Consider the following 26,232-nt stretch of genomic DNA (forward strand, 5'->3'; position numbering starts at 1 on the left):
TATCTTCGATTCAAGATGATTTTTTGAAAATATTATGTTTAACTAAATTCATTTAAGTTTAGTAATTTATTGTAAAATTCTGTATTTCTAAAAAAAACCTTTGAATTTGTGTAACAAAAATGTATCATATTGTCTCTTATCAACTAACATAATTATTCAGCATTGCTCATCCAGACTGTTTTTAAAGAAAACATGTTTAATATGATCTGTAGCTGTTTTACCATTTAAATAGGTTTGAGAGAGTTGAAACCATAAAAAATTGATCGATTAAGAGTTATCTATCTTTGATGTCCTAAGAATTAACCTGGTCGATAAAGAAAGTAAGATTAATTCTTCTCTTGCTGATGAGTCTGTTCTTAGTTATGTTACTATAGGAAGCAGAGCCTATCAGATCTTACAAATCAGCCGTCTAATTAACCCCAAGTTATGCATATAATCAATCGGAAAGTTATTCTAAAATTAACGTAGCTATCCAAATGAATAAATCCTTAGAGATCCCAAAATGATTCGATTACCTGAGTATAACCGCTCGATGGATAATTTCTTTCCTTAAAAATGCAGTATAAGGTCGATCTTCGATTAAAATCCGATTTAGGAATTAACTGCCGTAGGACCACATAATTGCCGCCGGTTCTATATACATGTATATACATGTAATTAACACGCAAGAGATTTAATTAGAATATTTTAAACCAATAAGATTTATGCAGCAGAGTGGTAGGCGAAGGGTTAAAAAAAAATAACGAACAGTGTCTGTTTGATCTCCTACCAAAAAAAGCTAGTCACGATAGATAAAGAAGTGGTTTTTTTAAGTTTAAAATCAACTGAGTAATTCTAGATAATGAAGTTGGGACAGAATGCCTGACAGACATCGATAAAGACAATAATGGTCTTTTCCAGTTTCACCGGTATAGATGATTATTAAATATATCTGGGGTTATTGTGAGGTTAATTAAAGATTATATGAGAAACCAATACAATATATAGCTAAGGCATATTTTGGTTTTAAAAAAGGCTTAAACCCCAAACGAAAAGACTAGTTGATATAATAAATACACGTTCGAGATATACAAAAACTAACAATTCATTTCTCACTTTTGTATATCATTTCATCTTTTTATTTATGATTCATTATATTATTTATGATTCTAATATATCATGCATGTTTTTTGAACTCGGAATGATTGACATTTCCAATCGTAGAACAAATATTGTATGTCAGTGGTCGGATTATTAAAACACAACGGCAATAAGTATAACGTTGATTTTTTTTTTTAAACAAGAGGCCCACAGACTTTGATGGCCACCTGAGTTCTATAGCCTGTAGATTGAGCGGTCAGGAAGTCTTTGCATTTTAAGATTCCTTTTAGGGTTCAAACCCAATCCCTCATTCCTCCGACAGTTACTCCCGCTTAGAATATGTTTGATGTTTGCAAACATCAATTCACAAAAGGAAAGGAGGAGGGAGTCGGAGAAATTACCGAGTGACTCAAGTGACCTAAAAGAAAAAAACATGCTCACTTAATGGCCGTATTTGTCAACCCCCCCCCCCCCCAAAAAAAAAAAAAAAACCAAAAACAAAAACAAACAAACAAAAATCCTAAAGCATGTATACATTTTTGAAAACATATAGAGGGGATATGATTTTTTTTCGAAACGTTTGAATTAGTTTTGTGCAATGAAAGCATATACATTAGATTATAAATATGTCTTAAAAAAGATAATTTAAAGAAAAAATTGAGTAAATTCCGGGGTTTAGATACTTGGGTGGGGGGTTGAACGGGGTGGTCTGTTCCTCTAGCACCCGTGAAGCGAACGACTGCACACATGTTATTCTATACGCCATTTTCATTCTAATTATCATTATTCCTTCAAATTCTTCCACAATTAATACACTGTGATATGAAACACTAATTCAAAACAGAAAAGTTTTTTAAAAACATTTATTAGCCGAAAATATAATTATTTTAAGGAAGGAGTCTTTTCTGGTTTTCGACTTGTCAAACGTAAAATTGATTAATTGTTCATTAAATCAAGATGAAAGGAAATTAAAATAGAATATTTTTCTTCCTTTTTTTATCATCATACAACTTGGCATAGAAAAAGTAATCAAAGTTTACAATCTAACAGGGACTATATTTTTGGCGTAATATTGGCGTAGGAAAATATCACATGTTGCGCAATTCAGAATTGCTGCAGATTAATGAGTCTGATTTAGCATTTTAAAAACAATAACATAAATGTTGGATTTTTTTCACTAATGTAAACTAATGATATGATACTTGGGTTTCAGAATATGTTTTTAAAATATGATTTGCCTATCAAACTACATTTTATAGGCTTTTTAAAGCGCCCATTCTATACACTGATTTTTGTGAAAAAATCACTAAAATCAGTTTTTCTCTCTTATAAAACGGTCAATATATTAGCTTTTCTGTCAATTTATATCTTTTTATAAAGTCTTCATTTTACATAAAAATCATAAATATTTTATTATTTGAAGCATAAACAAATAATAAAAATGTCTTCAAAATTTAAGAAAATTAGAGGAAATGCGGGCTAAGCAATATCAATTTTAGTATAAATATTTATTCCGATTTAGTAGTATAAGCTGATAGACATTCTGATATTCTATCATTTCATTGAAGAATAGAATATTCAAATCTTAAACAAATATCTACAGAACTACAAAGATCCACACTTATTTTTATCATCCTTTACGTTGAGGAAAAAGGTAGTGACCTTGACCTGACCTTTATGCAAAAACGAAAAGGTCAAATTTGATAAAACTGATAGAATCATTTGGTAATATGATCCGTTTGACTGTGTCAAAATTTCATGAATTTCTTATAAGAAATATGTTTGATAACGAGAAGACTCCTTCCTTAAATGCTTATGATTTGTAAACAAGGATCAAAATGAGTTTTATTGAGAGTGTATAACTTTTAAAACACCGATCAGCCGGTGTGTACATCTAGAAGTACATGATTTCGTCCTCTAGGGTTTTCCCTGTCTGGACGTCGGACAGAGAGGTACTTCCGGAGAAATGACGGTAAATACGAGCGTGGATATAGCGATCAGCAGCCGTCTTGATCTAAAAAAGGAGAAAGTTTCTTCATAAAAGGAGAAATTGTACTGATGTGTGATTCTGCAATGCAATTATAAATGAATCAGTATGCTTGGAAGTACATCGTCGTAATTATTCACTCGATAATTCATTTAATGATGGATTTTTAATTACATGTATATTGTTTGAATGACTAGCTGTTGCCTTGTATTTTCAATGCAAAATCAATATTCTGTTTTTTTAAAACAAAATAATTATATATTTTTGAAAACAAGTACGAATGATTTATTTGGGAGAGAGAGAGAGAGAGAGAGAGAGAGAGAGAGAGAGAGAGAGAGATTTAATAAAAGTAAAATAAACCTTCACAAAGTAGTTGGTCCCAGCAACTACTTGCGTTTTGTATGAAATTGGCTCAAATATCCCGGTCCCCGCCTCTTCAGCAGGTAAACGTGCCACAATGTCGTCCTTCACCTGTCAACAAAGAACGTAAATATATATCGCAATACAAAAAAACAAAAAAAAACAAACTGAGATGTCTGGACGGTCGTGACCATTTTTAAGTTGTATTAATTTTTTTCTCTAGAGGAATAGAATGGGATAATATTCTAATTATAAGGAATTTTTCCTTACTAAACACTACAATTTTTTTCATATAGCTTAAAATCATATTAAAAAAATCATATGAAAGATCTGATAATTAATAAATTGAACATCTAGCCACCTCAATCCGGAAGAAAGTAAAATAGAAACGTTTTTAAAATACATGTAGGATTCATTTAGACAAATATTGGTTTTAGACTACTAAACCGTTGTTCTTCATTTAAAACAAAAATGTCTATATATAAAGATTCTATATAATCCAGAATCTTAAAGAGAGTAAACTTATTGCCCCAAACGTTTTAACCTGGTCCATCCACTGTATATTCTGGATAAGTTCCAGTTGTAGAAAAGATATAAACATTCCCCATTATAAATCTCCGTAAGAAATCTTTTTTCGTTCCTGTGATTTTTTTTTTGCGTAAAAAATGATAATGTGTCAATGAGGATATCGTGGAAATTTTCCCTTTCATCGTTTTTAATTGCACTTCTTGCACAGGTATGTATATATATATATTTGTTTTTATCAAAAATCGTCCAAATGTGCTGCATAAATATCTTGGGACAGACTACACACACACACACACACACACACACACACATATATATATATATATATATATATATATATATATATATATATATATATATATATATATATATATATATATATATATATATATATATATATATATATATATGGCCCTTCTTGGTTCCAATATTCATATCCTTAGCCCCTAATGGACACGGTTTTTTTTCAATTGCTGTGAAATCACACACATACACCCTCTCTCTCTCTCTCTCTCTCTCTCTCTCTCTCTCTCTCTCTCAGATTGTTATAGACGGGGTAGATTTTCTGATCTTAAGCTTTATTGAGCGGCTTAATGATAAAAATTTAGGCGCCTGTGGTGTAGGCTCCATCTTTCATATGGATAGAAAACTCAGGAAGTATACAGATTTGAAAAGTACATGTACTTACACTATTCACAACCTCTCGGGCTCCAGCGTCCACAGGCAGAGCGTCGGTAGAAAGACCCCCTGTTCTGAAACGGGGACCGCCCAGGGCAGCCGAAAATCCGAGAAAACAAGCACACACGACAAATACGTACATCTGGTGCGCCATCTTTGTGTTTCCGTCTCAAGTGTTGATCATGAACAGTCTAAATGACACATTAATGTAATGCACGTGCATCTACGTCACATTTATTTTGTTTACTATCAATCAACGAACGATAACTCTGATTTTCAATGTCACAGCTGTTACATTAATGATATCGATTGATAACATCGCACTAAAACTTTGACACTTATAACCGATGCATGTAATTATGTCATCATTTTATAGCAATTAAATTAAACAAATAAACAGCGTAAATTACGCTGTTTATTTGTTTGATTTAATTGCAATATTCTCGTTACCTGTAAATAGATTATCGTATACAGCAGAAAAACCGGCGCGGATTCATAATTTTTCTGGAGATGCGGTTTTAAAATGACTTCATCATATGAATGTAGTAATGTGATTTTCGAAGTGGTGTGATGGGTAGATCACCCGAACTTCCAGATCAACGCACTGTTGTGATTGAAATTCACATGTCGTGTATGAAATCTGACCGTATTGGAAATCAGTTTAAACTGTTTTATCTTTTTCAAGTTATTTTATACTGCAAAATATTTTGTCTTATCGTGTTTCCCTCGGGGCGTCACACCTCTTTCAATATAGGCTCCATCCCCACCTCAACTTACCCGAGGTAAACCGACCGGTTAAAAACCTCGGCCTTTAAGCATATAGCAGTTTTCAGTTTTGAATTTTGTGAAATAATTGATAATTTAGACAGGACTGTTTAAAGGTTTGTGGCTGAAAATGATTTTTATTTTGTATGTAAACTATAATGTATATATTTGCCTCTCCTTCATATTTCTATCGCCTTTATGATTCATAAGACTGCATTAGAGGTTCAAATATTTAAAGTATTTGGATCCGCGATAAATTCTTACGGAATTAAAATGACATTGATTTAACTAAGAGACCCATGGGCCACTTCGTACACCTGAACAATGATGTCGATCACAAATATACACTGCGAAGTAGATGCACTGTATCAAAAACATTCAAAACAAGGTCATATCTATGGAGGGTAATCGTGTTCAAAAATCCAGACCTGTAAACTTGTAAATCCGAATATGCAATCGTGTTGATGTGTGAGCCTGAGCATGAATATGTGTAATTCTGATCGTGTAACCTATAAAACTCGGGCATAAACACGTATAAGATTTGACTCAGTTCCTTCGCATGATGCACATTTTGCAACGTCATTGTTTACATCAGTTAATTAAACCTTCAACTTTGCACACTTTCAATCCGTACTTTCTGCATTTGTAACTTCAGGCTCGGCAAAAGCACATCTGACATGATACAAATTGACAAATGTAAAGTCTACAAGTTTGTCGAATTTTGACATGACCTCATATGGCAACTGCCTTGCTGCGGGAAAAGGCATGCCGTAACCGCCGGAATGAACGAAAAATAAAGATAATATTCAGCTAAACTGTTGCAATAATTTTTTAATGAACGACACCTTTTCTATCGAAAACACCGGTATTATTTTTAGAAAAAAAATTGAGGTATGATTGAAACTGGACCAAACAGGAAGAGGTTCATGTAGAAAAAAATCGTTGTCAATGTGACGAATGCGCTAATTTCCGTGATATAATTCTCATGGTATTATAAAAGGAAATGCCTAATATCTTATTTCTCTAAAAAAAATTTGACATGTAATTTAAACTGGAATATAAGTAACTGCATACTCTTTTCTAGAAATGAGACGGATCAAGAAATTTCCTAAGGGGTTAAATATATTTTGAGCGGCATGGCTATCGAAGACCGCTGTGAGGTCCCATGTAACTCCATTGCTTCTGAATTCTAAGAATTTTCAGAGAGAATTTTTAACCGGGTTTCCGATTATTGAAAAAGTAAAAATTGCAGGCGGGCGAGTGGCTGTCATAAAGGTACCCTTATTGTACCGATAACTCCTCGAACAGTTTTCAAGATAGGAAGTTGTTCTTTTGCAGATCATTTAAACATATTTATCAGAGGTATGCAAATTGCTAGGATTTTAGGAATTTATGAAAAAATATCAGCTGTTGAACTTAAACATTTTTGGGCAAAAACATTGCATATAGAATACTCCATTTTTACTCTTGTTATTTTCTGAATTAGTTAGAATAAACGACCTGCAAGGATTTGGTAATTTTTCGCGGAAAAATGTATGTTACGTTACATGTATTTATACTTTTTGTTGTTGTGTAAGTGAAAGATAAATAATAACACAATCTTCAATAATAATAAAAAACTAGCGCATATTTTTTGTGCGCCGTAAATTGAAGTTTTATTATGGGAGGCACTGTAGCTCCCAGATCGTCCATCTGTATTTTTAGAGACGGAGCTACAGACCTGCAGCTAGTTCAAAAGTGGCAGTAAAGCTGTATTATACTAGCTCTCCAGAAATTTTTTATCAACCAACTTCACAAAGTGAGTCTGTATTGAACCGACATTCAGGACGTCATACTCATATCCCGTAATAATTGCTTGAAATAATAAAACAAATGTTAATTTTTACCTGCATGATAGGCGTTGTCCCCTATATATTGCCGACAATGCAAAGAAACATTTCTTAAAATAATTTATACGCATTTTAATTTCACGACAGTGAACCTTATCTTTGGAATTTTTATTCATTTTTTTTAAAGAGGGTGTCGCTTCTTATGTCTCATTTTAATCACAATCTCAAAACCAATGTCTTTAAATACTTTGTTTTTCTTATCGATAAGTTTGCAACTCAGCTGGCCGACCCCGTGTAATTTTTCGCGGGGGTGTGGGGGGAGGGAGGTCTTGTCACAACTTGTGGTAGCGATAAGGATGCATTTGGAGATATTTTCTTAATTCAGCTGAGGCCTATACTTTAACAATTTGTTGCATGTACTCTAATAACAGTGGCGTCGGAAGCAAATTGAAGGGGCGGGGGCTAAACTAATCATAAAAATTATTGACAAGAATTCCCATAATCATGAAAATTCTAATCCGTGGGGGAGGGTATACCAATAACTCCAATCTTACCTGCCCAATCCCCCCCTCCCCCAATCGTGAAATTCCTAATCCGTGGTGGTGCATGGTGGTGGGGGGGGGGGGGTGCTAGTATACCTACTTTGACTCTAATTTTCAATATTACTATTAATATTTCATTCTCTTTAAGGTCTTTTAAGGAACAATTTTGTTTGTTGCGAGGGAAAAGTGGGGGGGGGGGGTTGACTCCTCCCTCTTGCTATGTTCCTAATGGTTATGTCTAACTTGGCAAAAAAAGTGGGAGGGGGGGCTAAGTCCCCCCCCCCCCAGCCCCCCTCCCGGTTCCGACGCCTATGAATAAAAATGCGTATATATCTTTATACACGTGTATTCAAACAAAGTCATTAAATGTAATTTTTTTCAGTTCTAAGAGGATGTCTGAAGCCAATCGAATTCTTTACTCGCATCTTTTATACATTCTCTTGATAAAATTTACACCAATCTCATAATTTAATTTTCCGAAAAATAATACTCTATGAAATGTTGTTATCCAGAGATAATATGATTATAGGTCTACCTAATATTTTTTTTTATTATTATTTATTCCGTCCCTATTCCGGCGATTACGGCATGCCTTTACCTGCAGCTATCCTTTTTCTATCAGTGACGTCACTGTTTCCATATAAGGTCATGTCAAAATTCGACAAACTTGTAGACTTTACATTTGTCAACTTGAATCATGTCAGATGTGCTATTGCCGAGCCTGAAGTTACAAATGCAGAAAGTACGGATTGAAAGTGTGCAAAGTTGAAGGTTTAATTAACTAATGTAAACAATGACGTTGCAAAATGTGCATCATGCGAAGGAACTGAGTCAAATCTTACACGTGTTTATGCCCGAGTTTTATAGGTTACACGATCAGAATTACACATATTCATGCTTAGGCTCACACATCAACACGATTGCATATTCGGATTTACAAGTTTACAGGTCTGGATTTTTGAACACGATTACCCTCCATACATATCAAACTAAAAAAAATTCCATCCGCTTCCCCGGTTTTCTAAACGTCAATGCGAGCTATCGAAAACCAGGGAGTGGATGGAAGTTCCAATTTTAATTCGATTGTGTTATGTTCAATTTTGCAAAAAATCAACCATCGTATTCCGCAGAAGAGATTTTTTTCTTTATACATGTTTTTCCCTAAAACACACTTCAGAACCTAATATTTCATGATACCTGGGTACCGTTTCACAAAAGCATCGTAAATTAGGCACTACTTAAAGAGTTACGACACACTTAAGTACTAGGTACGCACTTAGTTAAGACCGTTTCACAAAAGGTACTTAGTTCCGTCGTAACTTTCTCGTATTTACGTCCGTCTTAAATTACCGGAAGTTGATTTCAATATGGCAGACGAACTCGGTGTGTACAGACTGATTTCATATTATCTGTTTATTACTTTGTGGCCCCCTTCTGACGACAGTGCATTTTTTAAATAACGGAAATATTACTGTTCAAGTCGAGTACCAATTATATTTTGTTTGTTTTCCCTTGGACTAGAATGTCTCGACGTTATTGGATGAATCGCGTCATGTGATTGCCTTATAAATATCTTTACACGTCAAGCGTCAAAATGTATACGGCAACATGGCTTGCCTACTATGGACTTTACCGACCCCACAGATTTCTGTTAACAGTCAGTAACAAACATAATAAGTAATATTATCGGCATATGTACATGTACGAGGGTCGTTCAATAAATAATGTCATCGTTGTTAAAAAAATAACACAATTATATTTTTGTTACTTTTCTTACAATACGATTATGATACGATATTTATAATTAAATACATCCCCATCCAGTATTGAAATAAGTTATTTCAATAGTGGTTGCAACAAAATGTTATTGTGGTCATTTGGTAAGATATTTACCTGTGGCAACATGACCACGCTAAAAGCAGATTACAAAGGAGCCCGTTTGAATGTTATCAATATTCTAACATGAAAGATATCCAAAAAAGAGATTAAAACCCAAAACAAACAAACCACTTCCCACCAAAAAAAAACACACCCAAAACTCTCCCAAAACATACCATAAATAAAATTTTATCAAGAATGGTACGTTAGACTTTTTTTTCTTGAGGTTCTATTTAAACATCGTTTATACCTTTTTACATATTTTACAAAATTAATTTTAAGATTAACCCTTTATTCAATTTTCAAGTAATTTTATCCTTTCATATCAAATGCTTATTTTAAAACTTAAAAAATACACATAATTTATCAATTGCTGTTGTTTCTGATTGAAATTAAAGGACAAAACATTTGTCAATTTTAACTGGGGAAAAACTAAATTCATATCTGCAATCGTTTATATTATATTATATTTATGTAAATCCATGTGATATATGATTTTCGAAGCGTATATGCGTATCTGTATATGTCCAGAGAGTGTAACGTACTTCTTAAGATAAGATAATCGAGATATGAATTTTAAGGTGCAGTGTATTATATTTCCCTTGCGCATTTATTTCAACTGTTGTGTTATTTCAATTATCTCTCAGCACATAAACGATCCTGTGTTTTCATGCATTGATGACGTCCAAGGTAAGCACTTCATCGAAATGTGTCCCGATTGTTCATTTTATTAGGATTTAAATTCATTACATATCGGCAATTCTGACAATATATTACATGTACTTGATATTTTGCTCTTGATTGATTTCGTCTTTTTAAACCCTTCTTTAATTTTTTCTGTCCTTTTGATTCACTCTCATTTATCAAACACGTCTTTCACATGATATATGTACAGACTAACAGACAGGCAGATTGACGATGATGTTTAGGCACCAGGGATGGGGTCAATTACAATGGAAAGTAATTATTTAAATTGCAATTACTTGCTTAAATTCTTCAATTAAATTACCATTACCATTACAAGAGTTTCCCAATGTAATTAATTAAATTACAATTACTTTGCAGATGTAATAATATTATTAATTAAATTGCAAATTACATTTTCATCAAAATTTACTAAAACCATGATATTTCTACAACACATAAACATTTAAGGAGGTATATCTATAATATGAATAAAATTTCCTCATAATCAAAGTAATTTCACTGTTTGAGAATTTGCTAACTACTCTGATAAGTTACAATGTTTGGAAAGAAAAAATATAAATTTGGTTTTATTGTTTATTTCAAAACGCAGGTACTGGTAGTCACAATATGGAGGTGTCCCATACCACCATGATATTCAATAAACATTTAAAAGTCATATCCCCTAACCTACACCTGTCAACTAAGTATTTCCTGCATGCAAAACTATTAATATTTGAAAACTTTCTCCTTTGCATTTTTATACACTATTTTTTTTCTTTGTAAATACAATGGCAAAGTACAGGTTAATCCCAGGTATAGGGCAGACTATAATTGTTATCAAAACACAATTCACACCTGTTGTTCTCAACTTAATTATAAAATGTCTGTAATAAGGGAACACACCCTGTGGACATCAAAAACTTAAAACCCATTTGAAGCCATGCATTTTAGCTCTATGTATTTTAGGCTATCAATTACAAAGCATGACTTGATAGTTTACATAATTTTGATAACACTGATTTTGTTTGTAAATTAAACAGTGATGTTTTAAACTAACTTAATGATAATTGACTCACTAATTATTCTAATAAGAAGGGAAATAAGTATTTTTTAAGAAAAAAGAGATCAAACAAATCATCAAATACATTTACATGTACTTCATTAAATTTGGGAAACTTATCATTAAATATTGAATCACTGAAAAATTCCATTTTGAAAAATATTTAGTATGATATTTATAATAATAGTTCAATGCTTTTTAACTACTCTTACTAACTCAAACTTGTACCATTGTTATTGTGGTGAAAAAGGGAAGCTGACTGTGTCCTCCCAATATACCGCTATAATCATGTACATCTTCCATATGGTAATTTTGTCGTTTGTAAGAAAGGTTGTTGCAAATTTACTGGGATCCGTTTTGCACATTATCCTTCATAATTGTTGTGCAGTGTCACATATTTTTTTTCTATTTATTAATCAACATTAAAAGGAATATTATATAGACTAATTAGAATTAAATAATATATTATTTACCTAATAATTATACTAAAATACGTCGCAAGATGTATGTACCAAAAATATTAACTAAAATCCAGTTCGATCCCACTTGATTACGATAAATGCATAAATATTTGATTGATTTTGGTAAGCAAAGACTATTCCCTATTTTCTTAAACCATATTCAAGGTAAAAGTAAACCAGAAACATTATTACAATCATTAATATTTATTTATTAATCTATGAAATATGAATGTTTCAAATATAGCAACATATATATAAATGAGATCGTATCCCCAAAAAGATTTACATATTACATGTATAATCTATTTGTACTGTAAATATAAATGCTTTTAATATAGTTATACATAAATAAATTCGTATCCAAATTGCAATTGACATAATAATATTTATATGAATAAGTTACAAAAAGAAAGACAAATTTGAGCTTTTTTCAATAGATCTGACAGCACCGAAGACATTTTGCCTTTGTTTATAAGAACGAATTGCATGATTTGATATCCTCAAACGATTTACTTCATTGATATTTGGACCTATTAAACCTGAATTAAAAAATGACAAGCAAAAATTGATGGTTTACAAAAAATTATCCCCAAGCTTCGAAGCTGTCAATGTCAGAGGCATAATTTGCAACATGCTTGGAATTAAAATGGAAATGAGTAAAAAGTATGATATAAAAATATACACTTTAAAATAACTATCAATAAAAATAATTAATTTGATGTTTCTTCTTGAAATTTATGCTGTCTCGTTGTTCTGGAAGTAAAGTTTTCTTTTGAATTTCCGAGGGAAATGCTCTTCTAATTGTAAAGATTTTCTGCATTGATATTAAGTTAATTCACCAGAAAAAAAACACCTGGTCTTGTCAATCGAAACAACATGTGATAGTAAATATTTACAACCAACATGAAATATCTGTTTGTCTTAAATAGTATGATATTGTTACCCAATCTAATCTACAACGTCATTTAAACAACTATCACACATTAATATTACAATATGAAAAACAAGAGGCCCATGGGCCACATCGCTCACCTGAACAGCAGTTCCTTGTAACATTACATTTCGTAGCATACGCTTTTTCTATTTTAAACATTGAACCCCTTTCTGGGGACCCAGTTATGGTCCAAGGTTTATGGTTGGCTTGAACAACATAAATAGTAACATAGGAATGAAAATGTGAAGCACTGCGGTGGGACCGCACGTACACAACCTGAAAAACTGAACATAGCAGAGTTCCACTTCAAGAGGAATAACTCTCAGACTGTACAGAACACAAGAAAGATAACTCTTGGTTCCACTACATTACAGTTTACACAATTTGAGGATCCTTGCATAGTAATCTCACAAACTGTAGCATTATAGTTCTCGAGAAAAACTTTTTAAAAACATTTTCAATATATCCTTCTATGTTAAACTTTGAACCCCTCTTGGGGCCACAGTATTAGTCCAGTGCTAAAGTTTTAATTATTTGGAATCTACATTATTTAAGGATGCTTGCCTAGTTATCTCACAAGCTGAAGCATTATAGTTCCCTAGAAAAAGATTTTTCAACATTTTCCCTCTATATTTCTATGCTAAACTTTGAACACCTCTTGGGGCCCCAGTATTAGATTGAGATCACGGCTTTTAAAATTTCGAATCTACACTATTTGAGGGTGCTGACGTAGTTATCTGACAAATTGATGCATTGTAGTTCTCGAAAAGAAGATTTTTAAACATTTTCCATATATACCGGTACTTCTACATTTAACTTTAAACCCATCTTGGGTCTCTAGTATTAGTCCAGGGGTCACTATTTTAAAACTGTCGAACCTTCATTATACAAGGTTGTCTGCATGATAGTAATCTCACAAATTGAAGCATTGTAGTTCTCGAGAAGAAGATTTTTTAACATGTTACCTTTATATTTCTTTAATAAATTTTGACCCCATCTTGGGGCCCCAGTATTGGTCCGGGGGTCACAATTTTACCAATTAGGAATCTACATAAGCAAAGGATGCATGCATAGAAATTCCACAAACTAAAACATTGTAGTTCTTGAGAAGAAAATTTTTAAACTTTTCCTTTATGTTTTTTAAAATGTTTAAATTTTGAACCCCTCTTGGTGCCCATCAATTGTCCGGGAGTTACAATTTTTTGAATCTACATTATTTTAGGATGTACATGTATGCATAGTAATATCCCAAACAGTTGCACTATAGTTCTTGAGAAGAAGATTTTAAAACATTTTCCTACATATGTTAAAATCTAAACCCCTACTGGGGCCCCACTTTTTGTTCAGGGGTCACGATTTTTACAATCTTCACTATGTATACAACCTTTTGTGTATGTATTGGCATTTTTGGTGAAGTGGTTCTTGAGAAGAAAATTTTTAAACATTTTTCATATGTAGTTCTATGTTAAACTTTGAACCCCGCCTGGGGCCCCAGTCTTGGTCCGAGGGTCACGATTTCTACAATTTAGAATCTTCATTATACATACAAGCTTTTGTGTAAATATTGGCATTTCTGGTGCAGTGGTTCTTGAGAACAACATTTTTTAAACATTTTCCTAAGGTATTTCTATGTTAAACTTTGAACCCCGCCTGGGGCCCCAGTCTTGGTCCGAGGGGCACGATTTTTACAATTTAAAATCTTCACTATATATACAAGCTTTTGTGTAAATATTGGCATTTCTGGTGCAGTGGTTCTTGAGAAGAAGATTTTTAAACATTTTCCTATGTATTTCTATGTTAAACTTTGAACCCCGCCTGGGGCCCCAGTTTTGGTCCGAGGGTCACGATTTTTACAATTTAGAATCTTCACTATGTATACAAGCTTTTGTGTAAATATTGGCATTTCTGGTGCAGTGGTTCTTGAGAAGAAGATTTTTAAAAATTTTTCCATATGTTGTTCTATGTTAAACTTTGAACCCCGCCTGGGGCCCCAGTTTTGGTCCGAGGGTCACCATTTTTACAATTTAGAATCTTCACTATATATGAAAGCTTTTGTGTAAATATTGGCATTTCTGGTGCAGTGGTTCTTGAGAACAACATTTTTAAAACATTTTCCTATGTATTTCTATGTTAAACTTTGAACCCCGCCTGGGGCCCCAGTTTTGGTCCGAGGGTCACGATTTTTACAATTTAGAATCTTCACTATATATACAAGCTTTTGTGTAAATATTGGCATTTCTGGTGCTGTGGTTCTTGAGAAGAAGATTTTTAAAGACATGCACCCTAAACTTACTGTTTCGCAATTATCTCCCTTTTGAAAAGGGCTGTGCCCTTTATTTTAAAAATATATAACCCCCTTTCCATAAGGATGCTTTGTACCAAATTTGGTTAAATTTGGCCCAGTGGTTTTTGAGAAGAAGTTGAAAATGTGAAAAGTTTACAGACGGACGGACAGACGGACAGACGGACGGACGGACGGACGACGGACAACGGGTGATCAGAAAAGCTCACTTGAACCTTCGGTTCAGGTGAGCTAAAAATATGATATTGTATGATATTTTACACATATCCAAATAAGAATTATATTTATGTTACAGAAAATGTGTTCATGCCAAGACATTTTAGTGCTGAGTACGTAAAATATTATAAATATCCATGTAACCATTTTTTTTGGCGATTTCATCTGGAAAATTGTCATATTTGTCACTAATTGTTTTGTCAGCTCCTTTTTCTAATAGATACTTAACGATTTCGATGTGACCAAATTTAGCAGCGAGATAAATTGGCGTTTGTTGTTTACCATTAAAATCGTTGACGTTGCATCGTTTTTCACATAGCATTTTCACTAGCTCAAAATACCCTTTTTCAGTTGCCCAGAGAAGTGCTGTCTGACCATTTATATCTGTTACATTGACATCAACGTTATGATCAATAAGATATTTAACAACTTTCAAATGATTTCCTTTGGAGGCAGAAAGCAATGGTGTCTGATGATCGATGTTTTGAATTTTAACATCTGCTCTCTTTTCAACCAATAATTTTACAATTTTGAAATGATTACCTTCTGAAGCACAAAAAAGCGCTGTATTACCACTCTCATCTGTTTGATTAACATTTGCCTTATAATCTAACAAAAGTTTTACAATTGAATATTCACCAGCTTGCGAAGCCCAATGTAAAGCAGTTTCTTTTTTCGTACAGAAGCTGTTTACGTCTGCTCCTGCTTGAAGAAGGATACGGGCTATCTCGAGATGACCAAGTTGTGCAGCAAAATGCAGAGGTGTTACACCATTATTATCTGCAATATTTACGTTTGGTCTTTTGCTTAAGAGAGCTTGAAGAACATTTTTATGATTTCTCTTAGATGCGCACAATACCGCTGATTTTGATTTTATTGTTGTTTTATTGCAATCTGAACCATATTTGATCAGAAAATTTACCATCGCAACATGACCATTCTTGGAAGCGCAGTATAAAGGAGTCCGTTTGCGTAGATCATCTATATCCACATCAGCCCCATTATTAACTAGACACGTTGCTATATCAACACGTCCTGCTTTTGCTGCACAATGCAAAGCAGTTTTCCCTTTATCATTTCTGTTGTTGGGCAATGCATTCTTTTCCAATAATAAATTTAAAATATAAATATGCTCCCTTTTAGCGGCCCAATATAAAGGTGCACTCCCTTCACAATCAGTCTTATTCACATTTGCCGCTTTCTCTATTAACATTTTGCAAATTACAAAATGCCCCCTCTTCACTGCTCTATAAAGTGACGATTTGTTATTGAGTGTTGATTTGTTTACGTCAACATCATTATTCAGCAACAGTTTGACAATATTGATATGGCCTCGTTTTGATGCACAATATAGAGGAGACTTTCCTTTTCTGTTACACTGATTAACATTTGCGCCACTATTAATAAGATATTCTACAATGCCACAGAATCCATTCCAAGATGCCCAATATAAAGGCGTTCTTTCTTCTTTGTCAGGAATGTTTACAGATGCTTTCTTCTCAATCAAAAGTTTCACTATGTCTAAGGATCCTATTTTCGCTGCATAATAGAGAGGACTTTTTCTCTTTGAAGAATACTGATTAGCCTTTAAGTTATGTTCATTAAGCAGAAAAGCAACCAATTCAGTATTTTGTCTCATTACGGCAGCAATAAGTGGAGTTACACCATTTCCGGTGGTACTACACAATTTTGCCCCCTTTTCTATTAAATACTTACAATCGGAAGTAGATGCAAATCTACAGGCTAAAACAAATGGCATGCTTCCATTTTTGTCCATACAGTTAACATTAATGGAACTTTTTTCGAAGAGCCCTTCGATTGCTTCTGAAAAACCTTTATAGCAGGCTGCTGTAAGAGGTGTAAAATTTTTATGTTTATTCCATATATCGCGATCCATATCTTTAGATGAGCAAGTTTTGTTCAAATTTATACGATCAGCAAATTTTAATGCAATTTTAAAGCATTCTTTGCTTTGACTAAAAATCGCCAAAATTAGAAATCGTATCTTTTCTAACTCGTCTGTTGCCCACATGTTTTTCATTTTCTTAGCATCCTTTTGATCAGTGAGTAGTTCAGGAAGAATTTGATAGATACCAAAACCTAAAACCCAGCTGACAGCCTTGATTTTCTTTTCATACTCAATCTTATTTTCGCTTACAGTTTCAGTTCGATTTTCGAGAAGTTTATCTCGAAACCATTCGGAATCATCACGTTTGAGAGATATGTAATTTTTCTCCTTCCTCTTAGATAACTCAATTTTATATGAATGTGAAGAAAGATTTTCATCTTGCCATTTCCAAAACAAGTCGTCAATGTCTGGTCTTTCTTTCCTTTGTAATTCTGACCGAATGGCATCGAAAAAAGATTTACTTTTCCAATAATTATTTGAAAAAACATACAGGTAATTGACATAATAACGAATGTCATGAAACAATCTGTTTTTAAGCTTTGGAACATCTACATGAAGAAGTAATTCATTTGTGTTCATATTCCTTCCGTCGCCCAATCTTATCTTTTCTGAAATAAAATTGGAACCCATGACTGCCAACAAACCATCAACATGATTTAGGCCGTAGTGATATGTCACTATTTCATGCACAAACTTATGCCGAAATGAGTAGAAATTACTCTCCTTGAGCTGTTTTAACCATCTTGTTTCCTTGACAAATTCTTTAAACTCTTCATTTAGCATTTCTTTGGTCACTGAGATACTGGAATCCTGCTGGAATGCTTGCAGTGCTAATTCCAGAGTTCTGACACTGTTTTTTTCACTATCAAGTGGACTGTCGATTTTTCCATGCAAAGCAACACATACAAGCAAACCATAGGTAAGGGTGCTTGTTTTTTTAAAATAATTAAGAAAATGAAGAAATGCATCGATGGGGTTCTCAAATAAGCGGTCGGGCGATTCTTGCAGTTCAGGAAAATCGAAAAATAGTTTACAAACAAGTGGGAAAGACGCATGCTTACATTTAACCGCCATTGTCAAATGTTGAGCTAAGGTAGGACAGCATATTTTTTCATATATACTCTTCCGTTCATGATCACTTAGTGTAAGTGATTCATAATTAAGGTCAATGACACAAACTACAACGGAGAAATGAAAATTTTCCAATTTCTTGTACACCGAACTTCTGCTCGTCATAATAAGTTTCGATTGTTTACGTTTTAATAACAACTCGATATCACTGTAATGTTCTAAGACATCGGTAAATGATTTGTCACAGTTAAAAACTTCAAACGCGTCATAAAAAATGTAAAGTGTTTTTTGGCTTGGATCGGGGTCTATTTCATTGAAGGTAGTAACTAATTTTATCATATAATCGTTCTGGCGCTGAATAAAACTGTCAGCCACATATTTTACTGTTGTATATTTCCCGCAACCTGCTTCCCCGATAACCAGGACGCATTGATTACATGTTATGGCGTCCATTACAGCATAAAATGCTCTTGTTCTCCAATATTTTGCACCATTTTTCTGAGACAAACCTTCAAGATTCCGATGTGGCTCATGTAACTCGATACAAACAGGCGCCTCTCCATTCTTTTCTTAAAAGATTAAAAAACACTAAAAATTAATACTGACTGAAATCTTGACAGTCTATAGGATTGGAATAATTTATGCTCATGTTTTGTTTCACTTTAGTTTCACACCTTTATGTTGAATAAGATGAATACAATATTGAACTTACTAATTCACATATTGTCTAATCATGATTAAAGATAATCGTTACAACGTTAATTCGTGTGTGAATACAAATTTAATGTATAAGCCAAATTAAACATTAATTTTTACCCGTGTATATTTCCTTTCCATTTCATATATTAAGTTAACTAGTACAAACCTTTTTTTCTCAGAGGTTCACTCTCCGGATCACTATCACCTTGAAAAGTTAAAACAGATATATGAAATAACAAATTCACTTGAGTTTGTGTAACCATATGTTATTTTCACTGAATCTATATATTTCACGGAACAAGACTGTCAATGCTGGCTCTTTTTCATTTCCGGCTACCAGAGGCGGTTGTTCATTACCGGGCAATCGGTTTCGTTATTCGCAGTTCAAAAGTGAACTGCATTCTACAACGCAGTTTGCATTAAAAAAAATCCATTTATATTTGGGGCCGTAAATTTTCAGGGTTACAGTGGTAGCAACGTTATTGTTGACAAACGACGTCGACACGCACGATTCTGATACACGAACGATCACGCACGATACACGAACGACCACGCACGATACACGGACGATCTAACTTACTGAATTTTCACGATACACGAATAAAAACGATAAATCACGCAACCGAACGATTCTACACCATTAAACACGCAAAATCAAAATTAATTTTTAAGATTATACTTAAGGAAACGTATTACTTTAATTTGTATTGCTTTATGTTTGTGTTTTATTTAAAAAGCGGCATGTATTTTAGTCATGCACTGTTTTATATTTTACGAGTTAACACTTTTACACACCCATACACAAATATAAAGGATTCACACACTGATTTATTTTTTTGTCTCCATAATGAATATTTACTTCTATCATAAGTTAAAGAAAATAACGTGTAATAGAAATGAAGATAATGCATACACTACACGAAATTATTTACATACGAGTTGACTGTTTATGTAAATTAATTCTCTTACGTACGATTTAATTATACGGGATACAGGTAAATTTGTTACCTTGTTCCATAGTGTTTCGATTTTTCACATCCAATATTTTCATAATGTACAGTTAATACTTGATTTATTTCTATTTATTCTAAATTTTAAAGCGTCTAAATACATTTTATTTCAAACAACTGTTTATACAATCTGCCAGATGATAATACCTTTCGTACTCTCATTTGAAAGAAAAACGTTGGGAATAATCGTTTTGTTTAAAACGGGGAATAGGTAAGCTTGGCCGCTTTCATTCAACGTGTCGCTCTTGCTAATATGATTGAAATTATGTGCCAAGACACAATGGATGTTTGATATACTAGGTTGATTATAAAATCAAGCAAAACCAACTCGACCGAACCGTGAAAGGATTGAATGAGCTATGGAAATAAAAAAAATGTATTTAACGACGAAAGAGAGAATGAATGTTAACAACTGTCAATGTTCTTATATAGAAAAAGTTTTAAATTCACATTGTTTTACAAAAACTACTTGTCCTTGTTTTAAGAATAAATCCTGGCATTCCGTAAAAAAGGTTACAAAACGAAATAACCGCACGATCACGCACGAACACGCACGGTAAAAAACGCAAACCAATTTTCCTGATACACGCACGATCCCGCACGTTACACGAACGATCACCCACGTTACACGAACTATTTAACACGATTGGCTTGTCAACAATAACGTTGTTACCACTGTATCTGTTGGTAGTAAACAACTATCACTGTGAAAAATGGCGATGTGATCTCTAGTTTATGACATCAGTTTTTTTCCAAATTCATGCAAATACAATGCTTGCTAAAAAGAACACCGTTCTTTCAAAACATCAATTTATATCCAAATGAAATTAATTCCTAAGACATGAACACTCGCTCTATACATGATTGCGCTTATCTTCAAGTTTGATTAAAGATCTTCATTTACAAAAATCGAGGTAATTTCCGAAAGCTTGCTGACAGTAATAACTTTTCATTGAGATACTTTGTTTAACTATAAAGAGGTATAGCGCACTTAGTACTAGTATTCGCTTTCGCCTGAAGTATAGCGCTTAAGGAAGGAGTCTTCTCGTTATCAAACATACTTCTTATAATAAGAAATTCATGAAATTTTGACAGAGTCAAACGGATCAAATTACAAAATGATTCTATCAGTTTTATCAAATTTGACCTTTTTGTTTTCGCATAAGAGCAGGTCAAGGTCACAACCTTTTTCCTCAACGTAAAGGATGATAAAAACAAGTGTAGCTCTTTGTAGTTCTGTAGTCATTTATTTAAGATATGAAGATTCTATTCTTCAATGAAATGATAGAACATTAGAATGTCTATCAGCTTATACTACTAAATTGGAATAACTATTTATACTAAAACTGATATTGCTTAGCCCGCATTTCCTCTAATTTTCTTAAATTTTGAGGGAATAATTATTATTTTTTTTTATGCTTCCAATGATGAAATATTTATGATTTTTATGTATAATAAAGACTTTATAAAAAGATATATATTGACAGAAAAGCTAATATATTGACCATTTAATAAGAGAGAAAAACTGATTTTAGTGATTTTTTCACAAAAATCAGTGTATAGAAGGGCACATTAAAAAGCCTACAAAAATGTAGTTTGATAGGCAAATCATATTTTAAACACATATTCTAAAACCCAAGTATCATATCATTAGTTCACATTAGTGAAAAAATCCAACATTAATGTTATTGTTTTTAAAATGCTAAACCAAACTCATTAATCTGCAGCAATTCTGAATTGCGCAATATGTGATATTTTCCTACGCCAATATTACGCCAAAAATATAGTCCTTGTTAGATTCTAAACTTTGATTACTTTTTATATGCCAAGTTGTACGATTATAAAAAAGAAAAAAAAATATTCTATTCTAATTCCTTTCATCTTGATTTAATGAACAATTAATCAATTTTACGTTTGACAAGTCGAAAACCATAAAAGACTCCTTCCTTAAGCAGTATTATACAATATTTGTTTAAAATGTATTTCATAAAAAAGAACGTAAAAGACGAGTGCACTTATGGGCCCCGGTAAAAAGTTAAAAAATAAAGATTCAAATTAAGCGTATTTTTTTCCCTTAACATCACTAATTGATATCTATTCCATAAGAATTAACAAGTTTTAGCGCTGAATTTATTGTATATATAAGCTTCATATGATTTTTTTTCGCAGACGTAAAATAATGCAAAAAGTATAATTCAGCAAACGCGCCAATCGATCCACCAACAGAACAATGTTGATTTAAATGTCTCCTCCTTCTAATATAAATAGACACAATTCAAGTAGGTTCGGTTCGACTTTTGTGGATTTAGATTATTTATAGGCATTTAAATTTCCTCAATTTTTTAAACTGTATGCTAATTTTGGAAAATTTAAGCGTGCATATAAATCAGAGGTATCCATCAGTACTTAACTATTACGAGAAAAAAGCAATTTGTTGATATTTTCTACATAAAAACGGCACTGAAAAAGGGCCCATTCTCTATAGCTTAAGTGCACTTGTTCTTACACAATTACTAGGTTAACCGAGCCTCTTCATGTTTTGTTTGAATATACAGGAAAATACTCACTATGCAAAACAAAGTAACCGATTTGAGTAATACGATTAAATGTATGTTCCTTAAATAAATTATTATTGCTTTAACGCGGTCTTCGTACTGAAAATAAGACAAATACTTTAATTACTGATTTCTCATTATTAATTAATAATTAATAGCGTTATTATTTATTTTGATAAATTTCATTTCATTTATTGAAGAGACTTTTAATGAATGTTTTGTACGCAGTGCCAAGTGGTAACCCATTGTTCTATAACATGTCTCTCAGATTGTATTTCAATCTTCTAGGTCTTTCATTTTTGTTGGCAAGCTCTACTTTAAATGTTTTCATGATTTTTCCAAGCATGTACTTTTCGTTTTTATATACCGCCATTAGAGTACGGAATTTCAGAATATCACGCCAGATGTTATTCATAACTTTTGTGCACTAGATTTTATTGCAATTTCTGTAAACAATTGTATTGCTGTATAAATTGCTATTATTTTATTTGTCACATATTGTGTAAATCACCTTATTTAATTGTTAAATTATATTTTATACATTAGACGATGTTATTGCCGGTGACTGTCGGGACTGTCGGTGCTGCCGGTAATCTGCCGTTGATCCCTTGGAAAGTGCGTGGGTCGCCGGGGGACCCTGTATATTGATTGCAGGATTGCGTATAAATACTTGTGCAGTAGCAAGCACTCAGGTCCGCAACATAAACAAGTTCTACAACTTATAATAATATCTCTTGTTGGCACGGGTGTTAGCGCGAGGGGGTATTGGTTTGGGAAGAATCAGGAGCACCCTGAGAAAACTCACGTTCGTCTTGAATGTGAATATAAGATTATAATAATCTAGAAATATATTGTCCATAAAGATGAGGGGATGGGGTAATTATAGAGAAAAATTTACTATTCAGCATTAAAGTTTTAAATAATGTTATGTTGTTTATTTGCAAACAATACACTTACAATGTATTAAGCTGTAGATAAAAAATGGGTTTTAAAATTACCTTTAGTCCTTCTTTTGCATAGCCCAATTTTTCGACGACAACAATATAAGGTTATTGATATCAATATAATCAATCCTAAAACTCCTATGACAACAACAGTAGTGATCCAAGCATTTATGGAACTTTCAGAGGTCGTTGGTATATTTACAGTCGTTGGTATATTTACAGTCGTTGGTACAGTCGTTGGTATATTTACAGTCGTTGGTATATTTACAGTCGTTGGTACAGTCGTTGGTATATTTACAGTTGTTGGTATATTTACAGTTGCCGCGCTGAAAATAAGTGGTGTGTTATTATATTTTTAGACAGTTAAATATTTTCAACTTTTAATGCAGAAACATGTTTATAATTTTATTCTTACGTTTTGTTAGAGCACGCAGGGTCCGCACAGTAGCATCCGTCTTCTGTGCTAACATTCAAGCAAGCAGGATCTACATTTGGAAAGCTAGTCATTGAACAGCGAATAAGCCTTTAACAAGTGGATTTTTATTTTGGTAAACAAAAATGACAAAAAAGACAGACCGGAAAAAAATCTCTTACATTGATATACTTCGTAACTAAGATACGCCTTGTCTGGACATCCATTAATAAAATTTGAGCAACTATACTGATTTAATGTTCCAGAACCAGCCAACTCCATGCAGGTACCTAAAGAACAGGGATAACTGTAAGAAGACTTTCTGAACGTTTCATATCGCATATACTGTAGTTTCATTAATATTCATGGCAAAAGTGAAAAACACAGTTTCAATTATACATACAATTTGGTCAGTGATCCTATCAATACAAATTAATGTTAGAAATCAAACTTTAATGAACATTCAATTTCATGGATAACATAACAATGAAATCCACGAATATTGGAATTCAACGAAAATTGATGAAACCACAGTAGGGCATCAAACTCAAATTCATGACTCGTTTAATAGAAGGGATACTTTCCGATTACACCTATTAGTAGGCCTCTATTTAATTCGAAATACCTTTTTCAACAAGAGGTCTAGGTTCATCATAACAAAATTCTAAAAGCGAATTTTTTTCTGCGTCAGGTACACATTGGTAGCGATTTCTGGTGACTTTAGGGTCTAGATCTAGACTGCAGTTCCTTCGCATTGCGGCTTCATCCCATGTTTTGGCGTCGATTGGACATGACTTCACCGAGTGTACCGGAAATCTGTATTTGCTACTCATATTGTAACCTATAACTGAGTTTAAAAAACAAGAAAGAGAAAGAGAGAGAGAGCAAAAATTTTGCTCTCTTACTATTCTTAAATGCCACCAAACTTATGCATGATATCATATGAAGATATAAAAGGAGCACTAATATTTTAACATGGATACTAAAGCAAATCTATAGAAAGGGGGGGGGGGTGTTTGATTCAGAGTTGTGGCGCTTTGATGTCCTAAATAATGACCAGGTAGAATAAGAAAGTAGCCTAATTATCATTTTGCTGATGGATTTATTCCTAGTTACATGTACTATAGAACACAGAATATATTAGATCTTGTATACCTACCGTTTAGTTACCCTGAATTCTGTATATAATCCATCAAATTTTTTTTACAGTTAACATAGCTTATAAAATGACTTACAGAGGCACATCTCTCTCCCTAAATGGTTCGATCCCCTAAAAGCGTTGGATATTGTTTATTAGTTAGCAGTATATCTTCTTGATGGATATCATATGTTAGTCGATTTTCGATTAAAGGAATTACATGTACCTACCACTAGGAACAGAAAGCTGCCGCCGGTATGGACATGCCAAAATCTATATTAAGAATACTGATGTATATCACACATTGAGATTTAAATTTACAATATACTAAGGTATGCCATAGGGAGTGCAAGGCAATGAGGTAATAAAATGTCCTTTTGATCTCCTTAAAAACAGTCACGATTAAAAAATGGGATCAAATCTATCATAAAGCCCCTCGGGCTTTGTTGGATTTGATCACGCCCCGACCGAAATTATCACCTCATAATACTCAAAGAATGAGTCCTTATTCCTTAAGTACTTGCAATTAAGGGTTGCGTAGTTGTAGGTAACTTGACATAAAAGATAGCATGATACTCTTTAATTTTATGAACTATTCCTGACTATCTTATTTTACTTTATTTTATTTTGAATTTCACATTGACTGCCATACATTTCCAAAATGTGAAAGTTGACTAGTTCAATTATGCTTGCCGGATGAGAGAGAGAGAGAGAGAGAGAGAGAGAGAGAGAGAGAGAGAGAGAGAGAGAGAGAGAGAGAGAGAGAGAGAGAGAGAGAGAGAGTTATATTTCCTTGATGTCCTAAAAAATAAGTAGGTCGATAAAGAAATTAAACCTAATGTAATTATCTGCTTACGGATAAGTCAATTCCTACTTACAACAGAATACAGAGCATATCAGACTTTGTAAATCAAACGTGTAATATAATCCATAGAAAAGTTATTTTTATAGTTAACACAAATGTCAATATGAAAACTATGTTAATGAACCTCCACCAATGAATCTTTCTTTACAAGTTTCTCCGTTTGACATATATAACTTAGTAGTTCTTGTCTAAGAAAATGCAGCAATAAAATCGATTTTCTAAATTAAATTGATCTAAGAAATTACCTTAGGCTACCAGTAGCTTGGAACCGAAAGCTAATGCCGGTATGGCCAAAATCTATTTTAGGAATACTGATATATAT

General features: G+C 33.0%; 2 protein-coding genes across 2 annotated transcripts; both read right to left on the reverse strand.

Annotated features, from left to right (window-relative positions):
* Window positions 1-1,936: 1,936 nt before the first annotated feature.
* On the reverse strand, window positions 1,937-4,855 carry LOC128185047 (cystatin-A2-like). Its single transcript, XM_052854719.1, has 4 exons — window positions 4,644-4,855; window positions 3,428-3,538; window positions 2,886-3,094; window positions 1,937-1,971 (listed from the first exon to the last, which is right to left on the reverse strand). Exons 1-3 carry the CDS (start codon window positions 4,785-4,787, stop codon window positions 2,975-2,977), a joined length of 375 nt encoding a protein of 124 aa, XP_052710679.1. The 5' UTR covers window positions 4,788-4,855; the 3' UTR covers window positions 1,937-1,971; window positions 2,886-2,974.
* Window positions 4,856-5,682: 827 nt separating this feature from the next.
* Window positions 5,683-25,751, reverse strand: LOC128185471 (uncharacterized). The gene is made up of 8 exons (XM_052855060.1): window positions 25,276-25,751; window positions 24,533-24,748; window positions 24,090-24,197; window positions 23,911-23,980; window positions 23,550-23,821; window positions 19,153-19,191; window positions 16,230-18,856; window positions 5,683-5,745 (listed from the first exon to the last, which is right to left on the reverse strand). The coding sequence occupies exons 2-8, from the start codon at window positions 24,738-24,740 to the stop codon at window positions 5,683-5,685; spliced, it is 3,387 nt and encodes a 1,128-aa protein (XP_052711020.1). The 5' UTR covers window positions 24,741-24,748; window positions 25,276-25,751.
* Between the last annotated feature and the right edge of the window lie 481 nt (window positions 25,752-26,232).

The sequence above is a fragment of the Crassostrea angulata genome, chromosome 5 (genome assembly GCF_025612915.1).
Source record: "Crassostrea angulata isolate pt1a10 chromosome 5, ASM2561291v2, whole genome shotgun sequence".
In the NCBI taxonomy this organism is placed as follows: Eukaryota; Metazoa; Mollusca; class Bivalvia; order Ostreida; family Ostreidae; genus Magallana; species Magallana angulata.

Bases quoted from the DNA above. Each gene is read 5' to 3' on its own strand.
- LOC128185047 (XM_052854719.1), bottom strand. From the start codon at position 4,787: ATGGCGCACCAGATGTACGTATTTGTCGTGTGTGCTTGTTTTCTCGGA. The intron at 3,539-4,643 runs GTAAGTACATGT...CTTTGTTGACAG, and splicing joins CCCGAGAGGTTGTGAATAGT to GTGAAGGACGACATTGTGGC. The intron at 3,095-3,427 runs GTTTATTTTACT...CTCCTTTTTTAG, and splicing joins GGACCAACTACTTTGTGAAG to ATCAAGACGGCTGCTGATCG.
- LOC128185471 (XM_052855060.1), bottom strand. From the start codon at position 24,740: ATGAGTAGCAAATACAGATTTCCGGTACACTCGGTGAAGTCATGTCCA. The intron at 18,857-19,152 runs GTTTGTACTAGT...TAATCTTTTAAG, and splicing joins TGAACCTCTGAGAAAAAAAG to AAAAGAATGGAGAGGCGCCT. The intron at 5,746-16,229 runs GTAAATTTTCTG...TCTACTTCGCAG, and splicing joins AGAATGGTCATGTTGCGATG to TGTATATTTGTGATCGACAT.